Here is a 15,841-nt window from a genome sequence, read left to right on the forward strand (position 1 = left end):
TTACTTGAGAGAAAGAGTGCGAGAGAGAACCCAATGCGGGATTTGATCCCAGGACCCTGGGATCATGACCAGAGCTGAAGGCAGATGCTCAACTGACTGAGCCACACATGTGCCCCCAAATATGCTATATTTAATATATGTTATCATTTACAATTATAACTGTTACAAAATATAATGGTTACATTTGATCTGTGTTTTCACACAGCAAGGCTCTTGTGTTTTTCTGGTTCTCAGCTTTTTGGTTGTCCCATTTCTCTCTCCTTCCTGGGCTCCACTAGCTCTATCTCACCGTCTACTCTTTTGCACAGAATGCAGACTGATAATACTAACGTCTTCCCAGACAGATCACTGGCTCAAATAAAATTTCCAAAATATCTGGAAAGGACCATATATGCAAGTATTATGTTAACCATGATATAAAGATTCCTGATTCCTGAAACAAGCAAGTTAAGATTCATGCTTGTGAGAGACATCTAAAAGAGAAGCCGGGGGGAGTCACAGTATACCCATACAAAATTAAAACAGGAAAAAAACCAAAACTTGGATCATTAGGTTCTTTGACTGACAACTGAGTGGGAAGGAGCTTCATTTCCCAGAATCTGCCCGAATACCATTAAAGTTTACCTTGAAATTGCTTGAACATTTTAACAGAAATGCTCATTTCTTCTGAGAAGAAGGTTATGAATTACATTTCAAGAAAAAAGGAACTACAGATATGGGACATCATTTATTCTTCATAAATCTTCATTTTCTTCTGTAGACACCCCCAAGACAGTATCTTATAATTTAATTCATCATTTTGTCCCATTCACCAAGTCATATATCGACACCAAAAGTGTTTCCATTAAAGGCTGTAGCTCACCATTCACCGGGACATACACAGTTGAAATCTCAGAATCATTCTAAGACAATTTTTTGTCCCTTTGTCTTCGACACCTGTATAATGTCCATGCCTGTCACCTCACATGTTAATTTTGTTTAATGCATTCACTTCACTCTGACCACTTCGGCTCTCCCCAGGCTCTCTTCAGGTACCTGCCAGGGAAGAGCAGCAGCCTTATACATGAGCGTGGTAACTCCCGCAAATCTATCCTCTAAACTGCAGCCAGAGCAACCTTGAAAAAATCAAATCTGACCCCTGTACCCTCCCTTGTAATCACACAGAGATATCTCCATGATCCACATAATAAAGCCCATGTTCCTTAAAAAGCTTCAGAAGATTCACAAAATCCTATCTACCTCTTCTATATCCAGTTTCTTTTAGATTCATGTTTTATGATCTCTATGAATGTAGTAGCTTCTACTGCTACCTAACCAGTTACCAAAGTTAGTTGCATAAAACAGCAGAGATTGTCCATGGGTCAGGAATCTGGGTCCTCTGGTCAACTTGTCACAAGATTGAAACTGAGGTGTTGGTTGGCCTGTGTGTTTCTTCTGCGGGTAGGTGTCCTCTCTCAAGCTCACAGGGCTGCTGACAGTATTCAGTTTCTTGCAATGGTAGCACTGAGGTCTTGTTCTCTTGCTGGCTTGTGGCCAGGGATGGCTCTGAGCTCTTTCAGGCTCTTCTCAGTTCCCTCCCTGGGGACCTCTTCCACAGGTCCTCTCACACCTCAGTCTCTCTTCAGGAAGGCCCTGGATCCTGCTAAGGGCTTCTCTGGTTAGTCAGATATGCCCAGATGAACTCAAAATCAATTGACTAATCACCTCATCATAGCACTGATATCTCATCACATTTACATTTCTTTCTGGAACTAAGAGAATAAAGTGAAAATCTTAGAGAGGTCGTCTTAGACTCCTGCCCATCACAGGTACCAACCACTGTGGAGTTGGTGCCAATACTCATGTTTGTGCTTATGCTATTTCTTCTAATGAAACATTCCTTCCTAACTTTTGGTCCTGGTTGATCCTTGTTCACCATTTGAGATTTTGCTTAGGCATAATATTCAACAGAATTTGTACTTTCCCTGAATTCATGACCTCAGCTAAGTTTTCCTCTGATAAGCTGTGATAGTGATGCTATGTGTGTATGTCTCCTAGCACGAGTCCTATCCACCTAAGACTGTGTTAACTGGTTTGTTTCCCAAGGGCAGATTATTAGGCACTGACGCCACCATAACAAATTACCATAGACAGTACCTTCAACAACAGACATTTAGGTTTTCAGTATTCTGGAAACCAGCCGTTCAGGTCAGGATGCCAACATGGTCAGTTTCTGAAGAGATTTCTCTTCCTGGATGCTACAGGTTTCCTCCAACCTACTGTGTATTCTCATGACCTCTTCTATTTGAGCAGAGAGAGAAAGAGAGTGCTTTGGTGCCTCTTCTGAATGAGCGCACTAATCCCATCACGAGGACACCAACCTTCATGATCTCATCTAACCCAAGTTACATTTTATAAAGGACCTGTCCCCAACATACAGGCACATTAGAGGGTAAAGTTTCAATATATGAACTTGGGGGACACAAACATTCAGTCCATAGCAGGTAGGGATGGTGACTTCTTCCCCTTTGTAATACAAATGCATAATAGCCTTTCAACAATATTTTTTGAACTAGCCTTGTAGGGCCAAAGTCATCGTAATTGATGTCTTTTGCCATTGGTTACCTCTATCATCCAATTAGTTATCACTTCTTATGCTTTAATATTGCTTTGTACTCTTGTAAATAATTTAATGCCTCAAGGTCCAGGTTTATTAACTAATTAGTATACAAAAGTAAATCCAATATTCCTTAACCTGATCTGGCTTCTGAGGTCCAGAGAGAGATGAAAATACTGAGATAAATGTCTTCCTTTTAACTGTAACATTATATCCTAAATCCAAAATAGAAAGACATAAATGTTCTATGATAGGGGATTGGTCATGCTAATTACATGTTAACAATAGTAAATAATGTATTCATTGAAATGATATTATAGAAAATGCTAGTATCAGATAATAATCATGCTGGATTATTATGTACCAAATCAATTTAAACAAACTATGTGTTGTTATTGTATTACTTGTTTTCCTATCTAATTCCCTGGCCCCTTCACATAAACTGTATGATCCTTCAGGAAAAGGGCTGTGTTTTATATATCATTATGTCTCTGGAACTAAACAGATTACTGACAGACAGTAACACTGAAAAATGCTTATTGCTTTGACTGAGTTGGCTGAAACCAAGAGGGAGAGATATAAAATGTGAACATATTCTTAGTAACACAGAGATACACATACTGCCATGTATTAGTGTGAAACAGTAAATGTCAAATACGTCACATACATTTTGAAGCAAAATTAAAACTATCAGGGTAGTTATAAAAATAAATCCACCTTTGGAGATGGAAAGCATTAAACTATTTCCTATGCCCCTTCTAAGTACAGGCAGCAAGTTTTCTCATTTTAAAATATTTCTTTACCTGGTGCAGTTATAATATTATATCAGTTTTATTAAATAGGCTAAATGTATTGCTTTTCAAAATTCTTTGACTGTTAAAAAAAAATTCTTTGACTGTTTTCCTTCCTCCACGGCACTGCTGCAGCCAAGCTGGGGGAAGAAGAGCCCCAAGTGACAAAGACAGAAAGCAAAGGATCGCGAGAGCCAGGCAGAGCCTAAGAAAGAATCCCTGTGAGATATCTGCACTGAAGGACATCACTGGACAGCTGGGTATGTAGTTCCATTAACCCAGCTTCCTTCCTATTCAGTTTCTTAAGAAAATCCTGCTACTGATAATTTTAAAAATATTTTTTACATATCCTGAAATTTCACCCTTTTTGAGACCTCTCCTCCATCCCTACTTAACCCACGATGAACTATTATTCCTTCTTCTCAGAACATCCCTTGCCAACTACCCTCTTCCTGAGTTAGATATTTTATTCTCCCTCCTATAGCAGTTTTTGATCCTCAAAGACCCAATTCTAGGGACACTGGGTCCAAAAAAATCCTGGGATGATATTGGGAGATTCTGTACTTCCCGTTTTAAGTAAGGCAGGTTAATGAAAGAAAGGAGGAGAAACAGAGGTTGGGCAAGGATTATAGTAACGGCCCTCTCCATCCTACTGGCATACCTGTTGGGTATAGATTTTTCTCCAGTCCAAACAGGATGGGGTTACCAGCACACACATACACAGTCACTGCATCCCCCCTGTGAGCATATAACTTCACAATGTTGAGCTCTTCCTTTCCAGGTACTAAGGCAGAGACCTGATCTGTTCCAAGAGTGGGGAAAGCAGCCGCCACATCAGCCTGAAGCTTTCTCCTGCAGAAAGCAAACCAACAGGTGGCATGAATCCTGCCTGGATGGATTTTAATAAATTCAAAGGACTCTGGAGGACCTAATATAAAATCACAGGGGCCAAGGAAACTGGTTTATGATGCCCTATATATGGTATATGATGCCCTACTCTTCCAAAACATCCTATCCTCTTTCTCATTCAATGTCTCATCTAGTTTCACATACTCCTGGGGGCAAGTCTTTCCATTTCACAAAGGAGGAAAACTGAGATCTAGTGAGTAACCAAGTTAGCCTGTCTAGAAACTCAGCCTTGCCCTCCGCCCCACTCCTTTCTCTTATCTGCCTCGCAAATCTGTCAGCTTGTGGTCAAAAAGCTATAGGAAGGTACCAGGAGTGACAACTAGGGAACACTGGTCCCAAACTTCGCAACGTGGTACCAGCATCAGCAACACTGTGTACAGACACAGCAACACTGTGTAACAGACGCAGTTCTTAAAACGCGTCCCTTGGTTCTCTCCCACCTCACCCTCCATCCGTCTCTCCTGCGACAAGTGGATCCCTTTTCTCCTGCAGTCGTAGTTTTCGGTGTCCCATCGGATTTTTCCTAGGGGACTCGAAGCGCTGTGGAGGGCGGGCCTGTCACTGTTCGTGTTTGCACCGCTCACACCTTATCTAGCCGCAGTCAGGAAGCGCTGGCTGGATTACGTTTTCCTTTACTAGCCTGGGAGACACGCTAGGCCTGTGCTCCGTCTTCGCCCTCAAAACGTGTCTAACCCCCCCTGGCTCTCCGGGGTCCCATCCTGGCTGGACTTTCCCCGGCCTCCACCCAGGGCGGCGGACCCAGCTCAGAGAGGGCTGTGGGCCAGCCCGCACTGGGAGATGTCTGGGTGCCTGGTGGGCGGGGCGGGCCCCTTCTCTCCCTCACCTGTCCGTCCCCTTGATGGCCGTGTTGGACTTGACCCGAAAGGCCTTGGCAAACATGTCTGCTGGAGTGACCTGGGGGAGGCAAGACGCGCACAGAAGCCGGGGACTGTCAGGAAAACCAGAACGCGGCGACTTCCCGACTCGCAACCCTGTGCGCGGCCATGTTGCGGCCCAGCTGGAAAATAGGCTCGGCTGGAAACCCGGCCCACTCAGCTTCGCAGCTACAGGCGCTGCGAGGACCGCGGCCGCCCCTAGTGGCAACGCCGGGAACTGAGCCTGGGAGGGTGGGGCCTGGAGAAGGCAGGCGGATTCCCGCTCCATCGCTGTCCCTTGGGCTGGGCTCTACGCCTGGGCGAATTGCAGGCGCCTGCGGGTCTCTAGTGATGGCAGTGGCGACCAGGATGACTTAGCTTCCACTCCGTTGGTGTTGCGTTCTGCCAGACCTCGCCAGCTCCTGTTCCATTCAGTTTCAGTTCCACAAAATTAATGGAGCTCTTGTGTTTTATTAGGTTTTCAGGTCTCTCGAATAATTTTCTTGAGGGCTTTTATTAAAGTCTTTAAATTTTATTGCACGCTAGAGGTCTCAGGATTTTCTCATTGTTTTAATTTATGTGGCGTGACAGTAACTAACAGAGAATCCACCCTTGTCCTTGGTTTGCCCCGCATGTTATGAGCAGAAAACTACAAATGATCTTCAAGTCTATTTTAAAATATTTTTGGCCACTTTTAGATACATTTTTCAAAGCTTTATTGCTTTTTGTGTTCAGGCGTTATTTGGAGAGGGGAGTTTCCAAAACTAATGAAACAACGTTGCTTATTTAAAAAAAAAAAAATCTGTGAGGCCGATTAGTTTCAAATTATGGTTTGGCTTCTCCCTATCGATGTCACGTGCCAACGGCTTTTCTTACTGAAACTCTTGCATTCTCTGGAAGATGTGGCGGTAATACTTACCTCATAGGGATTCCATTAGAAACGATTGAGGTAATGTATGTGATAGGTTATACCGTCCTTTGCAAATTTCCAGTAATATATTTAAAAACTCTAGAACAGCGTTGAGAGAGAGTGATGGTTTCCCGGCAGGGGGCTGCTGTGCACACCTGGGGTCCTGGCCCCTACTTAATCAAATTTTGCATATGAAAAGTTAAGGGCAGAGTATCCATCCACCAAGAAAAAAAAATCATAATTACTTCTTTGGATGACACAATTACACAAAGAAAAATTCCACATTGGCTGTGCAAAGATGAGGCCTTCCACAGTGTCTGCCCACCACCACCATTCTTGGAAGGACCCTGAATCCTACCTAGGGGCCCCCCTGCAACTTGGGCTCCTCCTACACTTTGGAACCACCAGACCTTTAATTTGAAGTATCCCAGCCATGAGGCCAAAGTTGGAGGACCCCAGAAGAGGACCATGCCCCAGAACCTTCTCCCTTTGGGCCCAACTCCAGCAACACTTGGGTGAGGGATGATGCCAGACTGTGTTGTTGACTAGGTCCATTGCAGCACAGCTACTTAGGCAGCCTCTGCCCAGGCAAATGACGAAGGTTATTCAAGGGGATATTAGAAATAGATACTAAAAATAAATAAACCATAAGTAAATACAAAAATGGCAATGTACAAAGGTGTAACACCATCTCCCTTCTCTATAAAAAAATGAGATTAATGAACACTGGAAAGATGTCAGAAACCAATAAAAATATAACTTTATGAAATGAGGGAACAGATATGATGAAAGTAAGATTACTCTGCATACTTCTCATATTACATTGACTTTTGAAGCATGCAGATGTTTGGGGCGCCTGGTGCCTCAGTTGCTTAAGCCTGTGAATCTTGGTTTTCAGCTCAGATGATACTCTCTGGGTGGTGAATTCGGGTCCCACATCACAATGGAGCTTGGTGTGGAGTCTGCTTGAGTTTCTCTCTCTCTGCCCCTCCGTCCTTCCTCTCTCTCTGAAATAAATAAAAAAAATCTTTTTAAAAATGTAAATGTTTTTTTATATATATTTTTAAAAAAGTTTATCTCAAAAGAGAGAGAAGTGAGATCTACAATTGAAAAAAATGCTAATGCAAATAATTGTAAAACTCTATTAATTTGGTCAGTGAACCAATCAGAAGTAAGGATTATTTCAAGTCATTTTTTAAAAAAGATTTTATAATTTATTTGACAGAGAGAGGGAGATCACAAGTAGGCAGAGAGGCAGGCAGAGAGAGAGGGAAGCAGGTTTCCCACTGAGCAGAGAGCCTGATACAGGGTTCAGTCCCAGGACCCTGAGATCATGATTCATTTTAAAAATCACTGTTTTGTAACCAACAATGAAAATGATTAATTATATGCTATATTGATTACAGGTTAAGTGTTATAAATAGATTCCACAAGCATTAGGTGAAAAGTTTTGGAGAAATAGTATATATATACTAATATATAAACTTGCCAATTGTAACTTGCCAATTGTAATGATAACTTGCCAATTGTAACAATGTTACTTTCAATGTGAGAAAACTGGCTGTTGCTTTTATTTCAGATTTAGATAAATTGACTCTATTGGAAACAGCCAGTTTCTCATTCTAAGAATGCCACTGGATTTGATGCAAAATGAAGTAATATCACGTTAAAGTATTTTTACCTTAATTATAACTTTATTTTCATCTAAAATTTTCATGGTTTTGTAAAAGTTAAAAATGTTCCCAGTCAACTTATTTCAACTAATAATGTTGTTTGAAATGTATGAACATAAAAATTGTATTTCAGACTCTTGTGGTTGAATGATTCCAAAACCCCCTTGAGCAGCAAAATCATGAGGATGTCATTAGACTTAAAGATCATTATCAAAAAGGTCCTCATAATTCTCCACATATACAATCTTACTTTAATATATTCTTAATTTTAATTTTAAAATGATTTATTTACATATTTAAGTAACCTTTACAGCCAACATAGGGCTCAAATTCACGACCCTGAGATTGAGGGCACAATCCACTGGTTGAGCCAGCCAGGCACCCAAATAAAATAACCATCTTTATTGTAGTTCAAAGGTGATACAAAGACAGAAAACATGGAAAATACAGGTGAGCATTAAGGACTTAAACACCAACTCTTTTTTCTTTTTAAAATTTGTATTTATTTATTTTTCTCATTTTATTTATTTTTTTAAATTTATTTTCAGCATTATTCATTATTTTTTCACCACACCCAGTGCTCCATGCAATTCGTGTCCTCTATAATACCCACCACCTGGTACCCCAACCTCCCACCCCTCTACCACTTCAAACACCTCAGATTGTTTTTTAGAGTCCATAGTATCTCATGATTCACCTCCCCTTCCAATTTCCCCCAACTCCCTTCTCCTCTCTAACTCCCCATGTCCTCCATGCTATTTGTTATGCTCCACAAATAAGTGAAACCATATGACAACTGACTCTCTCTGCTTGACTTATTTCACTCAGCATAATCTCTTCCAGTCCCATCCATGTTGCTACAGAAGTTGGGTATTCGTCCTTTCTGATGGAGGCATAATACTCCATAGTGTATATGGACCACATCTTTCTTATCCATTCATCCGTTGAAGGGCATCTTGGTTCTTTCCGCAGTTTGGCAACCATGCCATTGCTGCTATAAACATTGGGATACAGATGTCCCTTCTTTTCACAACATCTATATCTTTGGGGTAAATACCCAAGAGTGCAATTGCAGGGTCATAGGGAAGTTCTATTTTTAATTTCTTGAGGAATCTCCACACTGTTCTCCAAAGAGGCTGCACCAACTTGCATTCCCACCAACAGTGGAAGAGGGTTCCCCTTTCACAGCATCCCCTCCAACACGTTTCCTGTCTTGTTAATTTTGGCCATTCTAATGGTGTAAGGTGTATTTGTTTTTAAAATTTCTTTTCAGTGTTCCAGAATTTGTTTATGCACCAAACCCAGTGCCATGCAATAACTGCCTTCCATAATACCCACCACCAGGCTCACTCAACCCCCCACCCCTTTCCCCTTCCAAACCCTCAGTTTGTTTCTCAGAGTCCACAGTCTCTCCCACTTCTAGTTGCCCCAACTTACTTCTCCTATTCATTTCCCAATGTCCTCCATGTTATTACTCATGCTCCACAAATAAGTGAAACCATATGATAATTCTCTCTCTGCTTGACTTATTTCACTTGCATAATCTCCTCCAGTCCCATCCATGTTGCTACAAAAGTTGGGTATTCATTCTTTCTGATGAGGCATAATACTCCATAGTGTATATGGACCATATCTTCTTCTTCTTTTTTTTTTTTTTTTAAGTTTGGCAACTGTGGCCATTGCTGCTATGAACATTCAGGTACAGATGGCCTTTCTTTTCACTACATCAGTCTCTTCGGGGTAAATACCCAGTAGTGCAATTGCAGAGTCATAGGGAAGTTCTATTTTTAATTTCTTAAGGACTCTCCACACTGTTTTCCAAAGTGGCTGCACCAACTTGCATTCCCACCAATAGTGGAAGAGGGTTCCCCTTTCTCCACATCCTATCCAACACATGTTGTTTACTGTTTTGTTAATTATGGCCATTCTAACTGTGTAAGGTGATATCTCAGTGTGGTTTTGATTTGAATCTTCCTGATGGTTAGTGATGATGAACATTTTTCATGTGTCTGTTAGCCATCTGTATGTCTTCTTTGAAGAAGTGTATGTTCATGTCTTCTGATCATTTTTTGACGTGATTATCTGTTTTATATATGCTGAGTTTGAGGAATTCTTAATAGATCTTGGATATCAGCCCTTTGTATGTCTTCACTGTAGAAGTGTCTGTTCATGTCTTCTGCCATTTTTGACATGATTATCTGTTTTGTGTGCGTTGAATTTGAGGAGTTCTTTATAGATCTTGGACATCAGTCCTTTGTCTGTACTGTCACTTGCGAATATTTTCTCCCATTACGTGGTTAACCACCAACTCTTAGCCCCAACATTTCTGAATTCAACTATAGTTATTATAAATATTTTATTGTACTTCCTAGCAATCATTGTTCTATAAACATTTATGTGGAATCAAATTATACTCTGTGTGTGTGTGTGTGTGTGTGTGTGTGTGTGTGTGTGTGTGTCTATACTTGATATAGGATTTTTTTGGTCACTTTTCACCTTATAGTATGCGAATGATATACCCAATTAGATTCTAATTTCTCTTTATGATTTGTTCAAATTTTTATGTGTGCTAGATAGCCATCTTGTAGATCTTGCATTTCATCATTTGGTAGATAAGCAAAAGTAGATAATAACTACTGACATCTTATTACTAGTGTAGGTATGAAATAGTTAGGCTTTTATGTATTTTTGAAGTGAAATTACCTTAAAGATGGAAAAAAGCATTTTCTCCCATTTCCTCTGAACAGAGAGTCTCAGACAAGTCCCAGAAGTTATGGAAGAAGCTTTGAGTAAGTTAGAGGGAAAGATGGGTAGAAGTAGGCACTGGAGTGATTGGATCTAGTTTCTTGCCACAAGTATTTTATGAGTAGAGCACAAAGCATTTTGGTTGGCCAAGTTTTAATGAGGTGCTTTTAAGAAGTGATTTCTTCATCCCTCTGATTATCATCACATTCAATACAAATTGTGATTTATGAATATAAGAGAGTTACACAATATTTGAAAAAATAAACTGAGAATTGGATTGAAAATGAAAAATTCTGAGAAAATGTACATATTTTAATTTTAGGACTGCAACTTAATCATTGTTTTATCCACATTCAGGATATAACAGTTTCCCATCCTGACATATGGCTCGGAATGTATGTGCTGGTGTCTTTCTACGATATCCACGAAGACAGTCAAATTCAATCACATCCCCTGTTGCAGAATAATGCATTTTTGTATCATGAGTCCATCGAAATCTTATATTCTGTCTTCTCATCATTTCTGCTGATAATCTACAGGGCTCTGATATAAAAAAAAGAACATAAAACATTGAAAACAGAATTTCAGACATTCAAGTAGAATCTTCTACACAAGTCTAGGGCTTCATTTTCAAAACCTTTTCAAACCAATTCATTGGAAGACCACCATGTCCATTTTAAACACTTTAAATGATGAATGATGTAAAATGAGATATTATTTTTAAGCTGTGATAATTAAATGTTATAATCAAAGATTCATAGAATCTATGAAATCAAGTTCTTTCATTAAAGGATCTTTTGCTTGAACAGCTGGTTTTTCCCAACTTTATTTCATTACACATTAGTATTTGGTAGTCAGCATGCAATGAATGTTTGTTAACCCATGACAAGTCTATTAATAACAGCAAAGCATCTATTATACTGATTTTCCCAGGATCCATGAGAATAGTGAAATATTTACCTAAGCATTTTGGTGGTGTTGACCACTTTCCATTTCTGCATGTTACGGTCCTGGGTCCCTGAAGTACATAGAAGTCAAGACATTTGTACTGTACTGACGATCCTGGAGCATATACTGCTAGTGGGAATGAGGTAATGTCTCCATTGTCAATAGATGGAGGAGACACACATTTACCACTAGGTTCTAAAAAAAAAATTGATTTATTGAAAGACCAAAGAAAAACAGGTTAAAATAAAGCAAATAAAAAAACAATATCAAGACTTGTGATTTCTGCTGACAGAAGTGATTCATTTAAGAAATTTCATTTTATTTTTTAAAAAAAGATTTTATGTATGTATTGAGAGAGAGAGAGTGTGAGAGTCAGGGAGACAGAAAGAGTACAAGTCAAGTAGGGGGGGGTCAGAGGGAGAATCAGCCTCCCTTCTGAGCAGGGAGCCTGATGTGGGGCTCCATCCCAGGACCCCAAGATCATGACCTGAGTAGAAGGCATACCCTTAAACAATAAACAATGTTTAAGATACAGTCCTAAGGTTAAGATATGTCTCATTACATATGTTACAAAAAGGTGTAACATTAAAATAACCAACTGAGCCACCCAGGCACCCCCACTGAAGAAATTTTAATCACTTAAACTGAGAATCACACTTTTAAGCCTTTCCTTTTATCCCCCATGAGAGCATACATAAAGCATTAACAAATATGTGTTCTTTACCATATTCTGGTGTTAAAAGTGTTTTTCCTACTGAATCAGTACTGGGCAGATGGATAGCTAATAGGAACAAAGAAACTTTCTTGTTACATACAACATACTGCAGTTTCTATTGGATCTCTAGTCCTTGTTTATTGATTGTCATTTCTATTACAAAAGGAACATCGACTTTGTTAATTAAAGTGAAAGAATTACACATTTGTATAATGGGAAAGGGAATTTCAGGCTTGCTGTTCTGGACAGGATGAGGTAGAAAACTTTGTGCTTATTCCTTCTGCTCAGTATCACTAAAAATTCTGAACATATTATAAAGACCAACAAAAGAGATTGTGAAGGATGCAGAGAAGACGTCGATCTGATCTGAGGCCGTGGTATTCAAGGAATCATACTGCAGTAAGTTGTTTGGGTTTTCATGTTGCCGCCTATGGATCCTGGACTGGGCACTGAAGAAGACTGGAACCAGAAATGAGATCAAGTTCAGGGGAAAAAAGTCCCAAGGATTGCCTGCTGTCTTCTGAGACAAAGGAAAACAGAGCATTTATTTCCAGCAGATGTGTCTTTAAAGAATTGCTAAAGGAATTCTTCACATATCAGGAAAAAGATAACAGAGCAAAGATTGAGACTTCACTAAGGAAGAAAAAAACAACAGACTGAAGAAATAAGGGTAAATATGATGGACTTTCTTTTTCCTAAGGGGTTTGTTAGGTTTGGTGTTTGTGCAACATTATATCACTTGATTTGGTGCTCAATATATGTAGAAGAAATACTCCAGACACTTATGTTTGAACTGTGGGGAATGTATGGGTGCCTGGGAGGCTCAGTCAGTTGGTTAAGTGTCCACTCTTGACTTTAGCTCAGGTCATGATGTCAGGGTTGTGAAACTGAGCCCTGTGCCAGGTTCCAAACTGGGCGTGGAGTCTGCTAAAGATTTTCTCTCTCCTCCCTCTACCACTCCAATCCCTCTCTCTCTCTCTCAGTAAATAAGTAATAAATAAAATAAATAAAATAAAATAACATGTGGGGTGGGTAAATGGACCCTAAGTGGAAGTAAGTTTTCCTCATTTCACTCGAAGTGGTAAAATGTCAAAACCAGGGGGAGACGTGACAAGCTATATATCTGCATCTTAATACATCGAGCAACCACAGACAAAGCTCTACAAAGAGATCTGTGCCAAAACAATAAAGACATATCAAAATGAGATTATTTAAAAATGTTCCAAATATCCACAGAATTGGCAAAAAAGGAAATGAGTGAGAAACAGAGGAAAGAAACAGAAGGCAAATAACAAAACCACTGACAGCCCTTAATCTATCAATAATTACTCCAAGTATAAATGGTTTAAATTCTTCAGTTAAAAGACTGAGCATGGCAGAGTGGACACAAAAACAAGAGCTGACTATATGGCAACTAAAAGAAACTAACTTTAATGTGAAAACATACATGGGCTCAAAGTAAAAGACTGGAAACTATATATGCCAGGCAAAATTTGATTTGAAAAACAAGCAGATATAATATCTCCTCCTATAATACTTCTATCTCCTTATAATATCTCCTCCTATAATATTTCCATAACTCTAAATACTGGAGTGTCCTATGACCAGGTCCTTAGAGTTTTTTCCTGTATATATGAATTCTCTGGTTGACCTCAGCTAGAAACCTACATTTTTATAGTCCACATGCTGAAGAAGCCCCAATTTATATCACATTCCATGATATGCCCCAGCTGCAGATTGATTGTGTGTCTCAAAGTGAAATAGCCCCCGTCCCCCAACATATGTTTAGTACATTTATTCCTCAGGAAATAACTGAGATTCTTAACACTTAAGATAGAGAATTTTCTGGGCGCCTGGGTGGCTTAATTGATTAAATGCCTGCCTCTTGATTTCTGCTCTTGTCATACTCTCAGGGTCGTAAGATAGAGTGTTGCGCTCCACACTCAGTGTGGCATCTGCTAAAGATTCTCTCTGTCCCTCCCCTTGTTCCTCCCTTCACTGCTTACACTCATGTGCTCTCTCTCTTAAAAAAAAAAAAAGAGAGAGAGAGAGAGGGATAAAGAGAGAGAGAAAATTTTCCATGACTCCAACTGTCCTAAAGTGGTCAAATCTTCCATAAAATAAATATATATTATCACTACACAGTCCACAGAAAGAAAAAAATTGAATTTTAAGCACCACCATTTTATTTAAGATGAAATAAAGATTCCATAAGAAGTATGTCACTATATTTATTTATATTGACATATTTAGTCCCTAATATAGTCTCTAAAACCCGAGGGGAAATAAGATACTTTACCTGCACACTGAGGCGGTTGTGACCAGTACCCGTCTAAACATGTCACTTCTACTTCCCCAAACAGTTCAAAAGGTTCGGTGCATTCATAACGTGCAGTCTCACCAGGTAGATACCTAGGCTTCTCATCTAGGATAATAGCATTTTCCACTTTGGGTGGATTCTCACAGGAAATATCTGAATAGAAAGAAAAAAATAGCATCTCTAACGTAATGATCATTTAGAGTAGCAAATCAACGAACAGGATAAGAGAGATTTAAAATCAACAATTTGTCATGAAAGAGTGCCAATTTAGGAAATTTACATATAAGATTGAAGAAAAGGAGATAAATATCTTTTGGTAAGATTTAAGCTTGTGTGAAAATGAGAGTTTTTCTGGACATTTCCCATTTTTAGTAAAATCAATATTACAAATTATATAAATTCAATATGAGTTTGTACACCACAAGAAAATAATAATAAAAAAATCATTTGATGCCAAGTTTTGGCTTGCAATCATCCTGTTTATGAATGTGATTTTAGGCCCTTAGAAAAATAAACACGGTAGGCACTTCCTTAGAAAATAAATGAAGAATTAACACACTTTAAACAGTATTAGAGTTGAAGGGACAAGATGATTAATTGAAGACCCAAACAGGAGATGAGGAAGAGAACAGAAAAATACATGTTTAATTTCTAAAAACATTCTTCAATTATAATAATTATTATTTTTTGCCAATGCTGAAGGACATTTCAATGAGAATTCAAAGTGTAATTCACTGGTGAGATTCAGGTGGGTGTAAAGAAGAATAGGCCACAGCTACAGTTCCTAAACTGGAGCACACATTGAATCCCTTGGGAATTGTTGAGACACTTACAGGGTTGCAGCCCCAGAGCTTTTGACACGACAGGTCTGAGTGAGCCAGTGAATTACATCTGCATTTCTAACAATTGTCCAGAAGATGCTGATGGGGCTATTCCAGGGACCAGAGTTTGAGAACCACTGGGCTCAGACTAACCAATGAGTACACAGTTTCATTCCTTTATGTTAAAGCATAAACCTTCTTTGACCTGGCCTCAAACAATCATCTACATCCATTGTTTAAATGATGTTAGAGGGAATTGTATCTTATATTACTTAAGACATTTTGATAAATAGATTCTAAAATTTTGTCGAACTACCTTTGCATATTGGCTTTCCTATCCATTGGCTCTTAATGCACTGTATAAAATTGGGTCCATCCAATTGGTAATTATTTGGACATATATAAGTTACTTTTTCTTCTGACCTATATGAGTCCTTCTTCCGGCCTATGGGTATGGCAATACCAAAGTCAGGTAAGCCAAAACAATCCGTTTCTGAAAGAAAAGAACATGTACTTCTTTGGTAAATCTTTTAAAACA

General features: G+C 39.2%; 2 protein-coding genes and 1 long non-coding RNA gene across 12 annotated transcripts in view; 1 reads left to right on the forward strand and 2 right to left on the reverse strand.

Annotated features, from left to right (window-relative positions):
* Positions 1 to 5,159, forward strand: part of LOC106006181 — a 29,670-nt gene extending 24,511 nt beyond the window's left edge. The window contains exons 3-4 of the long non-coding RNA XR_001180100.2: positions 3,523 to 3,647; positions 4,169 to 5,159. This is a non-coding gene — a long non-coding RNA (uncharacterized LOC106006181). The remainder of the gene's footprint in view (positions 1 to 3,522; positions 3,648 to 4,168) is intronic.
* LOC101691507 lies at positions 715 to 5,553 on the reverse strand. 3 transcript variants are annotated; one of them, XR_199722.3, is made up of 4 exons: positions 5,141 to 5,553; positions 4,049 to 4,239; positions 2,137 to 2,280; positions 715 to 1,035 (listed from the first exon to the last, which is right to left on the reverse strand). XR_199722.3 is itself a non-coding variant. In XM_004756470.3 (3 exons), the coding sequence occupies exons 1-3, from the start codon at positions 5,458 to 5,460 to the stop codon at positions 2,189 to 2,191; spliced, it is 603 nt and encodes a 200-aa protein (XP_004756527.1). In that variant the 5' UTR covers positions 5,461 to 5,553; the 3' UTR covers positions 715 to 2,188. The 3 variants fall into 3 exon arrangements, 2 of the variants coding, with proteins under 2 accessions (XP_004756527.1, XP_012913725.1); XM_004756470.3 differs by having other exon boundaries at positions 715 to 2,280; XM_013058271.2 differs by lacking the exon at positions 2,137 to 2,280 and having other exon boundaries at positions 5,141 to 5,551.
* A 5,046-nt stretch (positions 5,554 to 10,599) lies between these two features.
* The window catches only part of LOC101692051 (complement factor H), a 37,221-nt gene continuing 31,979 nt past the window's right edge, over positions 10,600 to 15,841 (reverse strand). For 6 of the 8 annotated variants that reach the window (XM_004756473.2, XM_013058261.2, XM_004756475.2 and 3 more), the window contains 4 exons: positions 15,620 to 15,796; positions 14,462 to 14,635; positions 11,460 to 11,642; positions 10,600 to 11,042 (listed from right to left, as the gene is read on the reverse strand). In XM_004756473.2, the coding sequence (XP_004756530.1) occupies positions 10,843 to 11,042; positions 11,460 to 11,642; positions 14,462 to 14,635; positions 15,620 to 15,796 (734 nt within the window). In that variant the 3' untranslated portion in view covers positions 10,600 to 10,842. Of the gene's footprint in view, positions 11,043 to 11,459; positions 11,643 to 11,953; positions 12,622 to 14,461; positions 14,636 to 15,619; positions 15,797 to 15,841 lie in introns of those variants that run through there. The other 2 variants (XM_013058262.2, XM_013058260.2) reach the window with 2 other exon arrangements.

This window comes from Mustela putorius, unplaced genomic scaffold (genome assembly GCF_011764305.1).
Source record: "Mustela putorius furo isolate JIRA1106 unplaced genomic scaffold, ASM1176430v1.1 tig00000508_pilon_pilon_pilon, whole genome shotgun sequence".
Classification (NCBI taxonomy): Eukaryota; Metazoa; Chordata; class Mammalia; order Carnivora; family Mustelidae; genus Mustela; species Mustela putorius.

What these genes read in the sequence shown, in the direction of transcription:
- LOC101691507 (XM_004756470.3), bottom strand. Translation starts at nt 5,460, where the DNA reads ATGGAGCGGGAATCCGCCTGCCTTCTCCAGGCCCCACCCTCCCAGGCT. An exon ending in GCCATCAAGGGGACGGACAG is followed by an intron (nt 4,240 to 5,140) that starts GTGAGGGAGAGA and finishes TGCTTTCTGCAG; the next exon opens with GAGAAAGCTTCAGGCTGATG. An exon ending in GAAAAATCTATACCCAACAG is followed by an intron (nt 2,281 to 4,048) that starts GTATGCCAGTAG and finishes CTGCTCAAATAG; the next exon opens with AAGAGGTCATGAGAATACAC.